General features: G+C 54.6%; 1 protein-coding gene across 1 annotated transcript; it reads left to right on the plus strand.

Annotated features, from left to right (window-relative positions):
* Positions 1-247: 247 nt before the first annotated feature.
* Chp2 (calcineurin like EF-hand protein 2) lies at positions 248-5090 on the plus strand. The gene is made up of 7 exons (XM_048332295.1): positions 248-544; positions 980-1052; positions 1150-1230; positions 1429-1559; positions 1657-1718; positions 3516-3638; positions 4107-5090. Exons 1-7 carry the CDS (start codon positions 478-480, stop codon positions 4158-4160), a joined length of 591 nt encoding a protein of 196 aa, XP_048188252.1. The 5' UTR covers positions 248-477; the 3' UTR covers positions 4161-5090.
* Positions 5091-5723: the final 633 nt, after the last annotated feature.

The raw sequence follows: 5723 nt of genomic DNA on the forward strand, positions 1-5723 counted from the left end.
GTCGCCAAATCTAGTCAGCTCTTTCCGCGAAGGGATCCCCTCCCGAAGGCGCCTCTCCTGGCGCCCCCCGCCCCGCCCCGTCCTGTACCCAGAGGAGGGCTTGGCAGGGCGGCTGGGGACAAATGTCTCCCTTTCCCAGCAGGACTGGGCGATATGGGGCCCAGGAGGAGGAGTTGGGAGGAGGAGGAGGTGGCGGGCCCCGCCCAGCCCCTCCCCTGCCAGCCTCAATCTCTGGCTGAAACAGCCCGTTGTTCGCCCCGCGGTGGCCCGCTGCCCCGGGCATTGTTCGCTCCGGGCCGGGTCGCAGGTGGGAGGCGCGGAACGCCGGGGTTCTGCAGCCTGGCTGCGCGCCAGGCCGGCCGGCGGCCTTCGGTCCCGAGGTCACGGGGTGGCCGCGCCTGGGTCCCCGGCCGGGCGCGGGGCGCAGAGCGCTAGGCGCAGGGCGCAGGGCGCAGAGTGCAGGGCCCCGGCTCCGTCATGGGCGCGCACAGCTCCCACGTCGCCCTCATCCCCGACGTGGACGACATCCGGCGGGACACTGGCTGTGAGTCTGCAGGGCTGGGGACCGGAGGCGGCGGGGCGCAGCGTGGGGACCCGGGAGCGCGCGCTGGCCGGATGGATGGCTCTGCGCGTCCCGATCTGCGCCCCGCCAGGGCTGGACCCCCTCCGGGGTGTCTGCGATGGATCGCAGGGTCCCACGTGGGGTGGCATGAAATCACAGGTCCTGGAGTCCTAGTACAGGGAGGATCTGGTTTCCGGGGGTGTTTGGCGGTCACGGGGTACTCTTTGGTCCTCTGGCTTTCTGGGGTGGGGGGCTTTCGGAACCATCTGGGTCTCAAGTTTAGATTTCCCCGAAGCTTATCCCAGCCCCATTAGAAGCGTCCCTGCAGGGGGAGGCACGGAGGACCCCCCACAACCTGGGGATGCGCGCCTTCTCCACGGGGGTGGGGGGTGTCGCGTGTCTCATTCCCTCCTGCAGTCTCTCAGGCCAGCCTGCTCCGTCTCTACCACCGGTTTCGAGCCCTGGACAGGAACAAGAAGGGCTACCTGAGGTGAGGGGGAGCCGCTGGGCCTCCCATTGGTCTCCCCAGCGTGACCCCTCCCTCTTGGAGGCCCTTGCCAGACCCCTTTCCAACTTGGTCTTTACAGCCGCATGGATCTCCAGCAAATTGGGGCGCTGGCGGTGAACCCCCTGGGGGATCGCATCATCGACAGCTTCTTCCCCCATGGGTGAGACCCCCACCAGGGGTGGGGAGACGGGAGTGTGGGGGGGGGAGAGAGGGACAGAAGGGACAGAAAAAGTGTGAGCACTGTCTCCCTCCACCCCTCCTGGATGATGGGGGGGTGGGAGTGTGGGGTGGGGGGAGGTTAGAGAGGGACAGAAGGGACAGAGGCAGGGACCATGGTCTCCCTCCACCTGTCCTGCAGGAGCCAGCGCATGGACTTCCCAGGCTTTGTCAGGGTCCTCGCTCATTTTCGCCCTATAGAGAATGAGGACCCAGGAACCCGAGATCCCAAGCAACCCGAGCCCCTCAACAGCCGGATGAACAAACTTCGATGTGAGTTTGTGTGTGTGGCCACCTGCCCAGCCCGGCATCTCTCCACTCCAGTGGAGAGAGGCAGAGGAGACTCATCTCTGTTCTATTCTCTTTCCAGTTGCCTTCCAGCTCTACGACTTGGATGGAGATGGGAAGATCTCCAGGCAGGAGATGCTACAGGTTGGGGGGCGGGTTGCCTGGAGAGTGGGCTTTGAAGGAGTGCTGTATGGGTGGGCTGGGCTTGGTGGAGGGGAAGGTCCGCAGAATGAACCAAGGGTGTGGTCTAGTGTGGGTTTGCTGGGAGTTGGGAGGGTGTCAGTGGAAATGGGGTTAGGAGTGTTGTATGGGAATGCAATCAGGAGATACAGAGAAGCCACTTTTGAGGGGTCCAATGGGGAGTCTTTATAAGAAAGCCCCCCACTGGGAGCTGACTCATATCCCAAGGACTGCCACCCTTGAATGCACTTAATACGGTTAGGAAACTGAGCCAGGAGGGTAGGAGAGAAAAGAAAGAGCAGTAAAACAGCCTCAACAAACCAAATCGGGGCCTGGGAATGTGGCTTAGTGGTAGAGTGCTTGCCTAGCATGCATGAAGCCCTAGGTTTGATTCCTCAGCACCACACACCCAGAAAAGGCCAGAAGGGGTGCTGTGGCTCAAGTAAAAAGAAGCTCAGGGACAGAGCCACTGGTGCTCTATCTTGAGAGAGTAGCTTTTTCACTTATTCTTTGTGGTGTCTCTCTCATTCCCTTTTATGGATTGAACCTAGTGCTGCTCCATTGCTTGAGTGCCCAGGCCCTGAGTTCAAGTCCCAGAACTGGCCAGGAAAAAAAACAAACAGATCAACTCTAATGGAGAGTTGAAGAGGGACATGGCAGAGAGTCAGGAGACACAAGGCAGGGTGCAATGGTGGCAGAGGTCCAAGAGGCCTAAGTAGGGTCATGGTGAGGGGGTAGGGAGCTGGAGAGTTCAAACTCCCGAGTTCATGGTACAGGTCTGGTAGGTCTGGGAACTTGTTGTTCAGTCCCCACCTCATCTAGGAGTTCAGGTAGTTCAGGTGCCTATCACGTGGGGGTTGGGGGGAGGAAGTAAATTTCACCTCTAGAGTTTTCAGAAAGTTCTCATCATCTATCATGATGCCAAGATGGCGTCAGTCAGACCCAGTACTCTTGGGTGGGGGAGGGGGAAGAGGTCAGGAGTTCTGCCCAGGAGAAGGTGTGATCTGACCTCCAGTGGGGCTATCCCCCAGGGGCCAGTGGTGTCAGCTGAGACCAAGAGGAGATGAGAGGAAGAGGGGTGGGTCCTTGGGTTTCAGGTCTGGGAGAGGGAGGATGCATGGAGGCCAAGTTGTGAGTTGCTGTTTTGAGTCATTCAGTAAGGGGTTCAAGGGAGGTTGGATTGGTGCAGAAGCTGGGAATTAGACAGGAGGTGAGTGAGACAGGGTGGAAACCTGCTACAGAGTGCCATAAACTTGCTAATAGCTACAGGAAAGGCTTGAAGGATGGGAGGGGAGAGGTGTGTGTGTGTGTGTGTGTGTATGTAAGCCTATCCTGAGGTTTGAACTCAGTTTGCATTTTTGCCTTGGCTTTTTTTTCCCCTCAAGATTGGCACTTTACTACTTGAGCCACAGCTCTATTTTCAGCTTTTTGCTGGTTAGAGATAAAAGTTTCTCGGACTTTCTCGCCTAGGCTGGCTTTGAACCAGCATCCTTGGATCTCAGTCTCTTGAGTAGCTAGGATGACAGGTGTGAACCACTGGCACCCTGTCTTAAGAGAGTAGCTTTTCTCACTTATCTTTGTGGTATCTCCCTCATTACCTTTTATGGTACTGGGGATTGAACCTAGTGCTGCTCTATTATTTGAGTCATGACTCCCAGCCTCCATTTAATTTTTGAGATAGGGTATCATTACCTTTGCTTAGGCAGGTTTCGAACTCATGATCCTGCTTGGCTTACAGCTGTCTCTTCTTTCACCTCCCAGGTTCTCCGGCTGATGGTTGGGGTCCAGGTGACAGAGGAACAACTGGAGAGCATCACAGACCGCACGGTGCAGGAGGCCGATGAGGATGGGGATGGGGCTGTGTCCTTCCTGGAGTTCACCAAGGTTGGAATATCCCCGGGGAATGGCAAGTTAACAGCAGGTGTCTTTGGGACTGATGGACAGGGAGGTAAATGCAAAGAGAGGGCAGCTGAGGCCAGTGGCTCATGCCTGTAATCCTAGCTACTCAGGAGGCTGAGATCTGAGGATCACAGTTCAAAGCCAGCCTGGGCAGGCTATTATTTCCAATGAATGATCAAAAAGCCAGAAGTGGAGCTGTGGATCAAGTGGTAGAGTGCTAGCCTTGAGCAAAAAGGAGCTCAGGCACAGTGCCCAGGTCCTTGGGGGAAGAAGGAAAGAAGGGAAGGAGGAAGGGAAGGGAGGGAGGGAGGGAAGGAAGGAAGAGGCAGAAAAGTAGTTGTCCCCAGGGGCTTTTGGAGCTCTGGAGAGTAGTCAGGGCCCTGGGAAAGAGGTTGGAAGGTTAGAGGATTGAGAACCTAGCCTCCTGTGTCAGCCACATCCATCTCTCCCCAGTCTTTGGAGAAAATGAACATTGAACAAAAGATGAGCATCCGGATCCTGAAGTGACCTATGGGCCTTGTCCTGGGTGCTGACCCGGATCTGCTTGGGGTCCATCTACAACCCCATGGTGGCCAGGTCCCCTCAAAAATACTCTCTGACTTCTCAATTAAACTCTCTGGAGGGCCATGGAGAGAAAAAAACCAGCGCGAAGGGCAGGCGTTCACGCGTCGCTCACTAGATCTCAGATCTGTCAGTCTGCCCACGTCATCCTTTGCTTGTCAAGTGACTGAAAAATCTAGCTGGAATGGGCTGAAGTATGAAGAGGGATCTCATGGGCTCCCATCATGAAGAAGTGTACAAGTATTCATCTTCAGGAACTGCTGGATCCAGAGTACCGAATGATGTGATTGGGTCTGAATTGTCTCAGCTCTGGTCTCAGCTCAGCTCTCTTTGCTTTTGGCCTTTTTCTCTGAAGTTTTCTTCCCTGGTGGTAGCAAATGGCCATCATAGCTTTAGGCTTACATCCTCCATGCTGTCAACCGGCGGGAAAAAGCTTCCTTAGTCCAAAGATTCCAAAAGAAGAGCATCACTGGGAATGGAACAGTCTATTGGTCAGGCCTATGTCCTGCACTAATCCCCAGACCTAGGAAGTGTGGTTTGCAGACTCAGGATGGGGTCCTGGAGTGGCTTGAGAGGAAATGAAATACTGTTATCAGAGGAAATTAAATACTGTTATCAGGGAAGTGTGTGTGTGTGTGATTTTTGCTCCAGCAAAGCACGAAAATTATTCATTGGTTGAACAAATGGAAGGACCCCTAAAACCTGGCCTCTTACATGGGTTTTCGCTGATTGTAGCTGTGTGGTGGACGTTGGTGGTCAGAGGGGAGATGACATAAAAACAATAAACGATGTAGGCCTTCCTAAGAGCATGAATGTATCCAAAGTCCCAGGAAGTAGCCCTGGTGTGCTCACAGTAAGGGATTTAAACATCACACAAAAGAGTGGGCATGGGGCTGGGAATATGGCCTAGTGGTAGAGAGCTTGCCTCGTATACATGAAGCCCTGGGTTTGATTCTTCAGCACCACATATATAGAAAAAGCCAGAAGTGGCACTGTGGCTCAAGTGGCAGAGTGCTGGCCTTGAGCAAAAAAGAAACCAGGGACAGTGCCCAGGCCCTGAGTTCAAGCCCCAGGACTGGCAAAAAAAAAAAAAAAAAAAAAAAAAGAAAAAGAAAACACAATGGTGGATTCTATGTTTGGAGCACAGCTCTCCGGCCATCCTTATGGGAGATAGCCAGGCCAGCCCCCTGCCCAGCCCCTCTCCCAGGGATGCCCCAGGCTGCCTGAGAACCAGCTGTACCTACAGCTTCTCAACTGTGTTTTTTTGTTTGTTTGTTTTGTGTGCTGGGCTTGGGGCTTGAACTCAAGGACTGGGCACTGTCACTGAGCTTTTATGCTCAAGGCCATGCACTTGAACCACAGCTCTACTCTGGCTTTTAAAAAAAATATTTAATTGGAGATAAGAGTCTTAGGGATTTTCCTGCCTGAGCTGGCTTTGAACTGTGATCTTCAGATCTCAGCTTCCTGAGTAGCTAGGATTACAAGTGTGAGGCACTGGTGCCCACTAGT

This window comes from Perognathus longimembris, chromosome 23 (genome assembly GCF_023159225.1).
Source record: "Perognathus longimembris pacificus isolate PPM17 chromosome 23, ASM2315922v1, whole genome shotgun sequence".
Taxonomy (NCBI): Eukaryota; Metazoa; Chordata; class Mammalia; order Rodentia; family Heteromyidae; genus Perognathus; species Perognathus longimembris.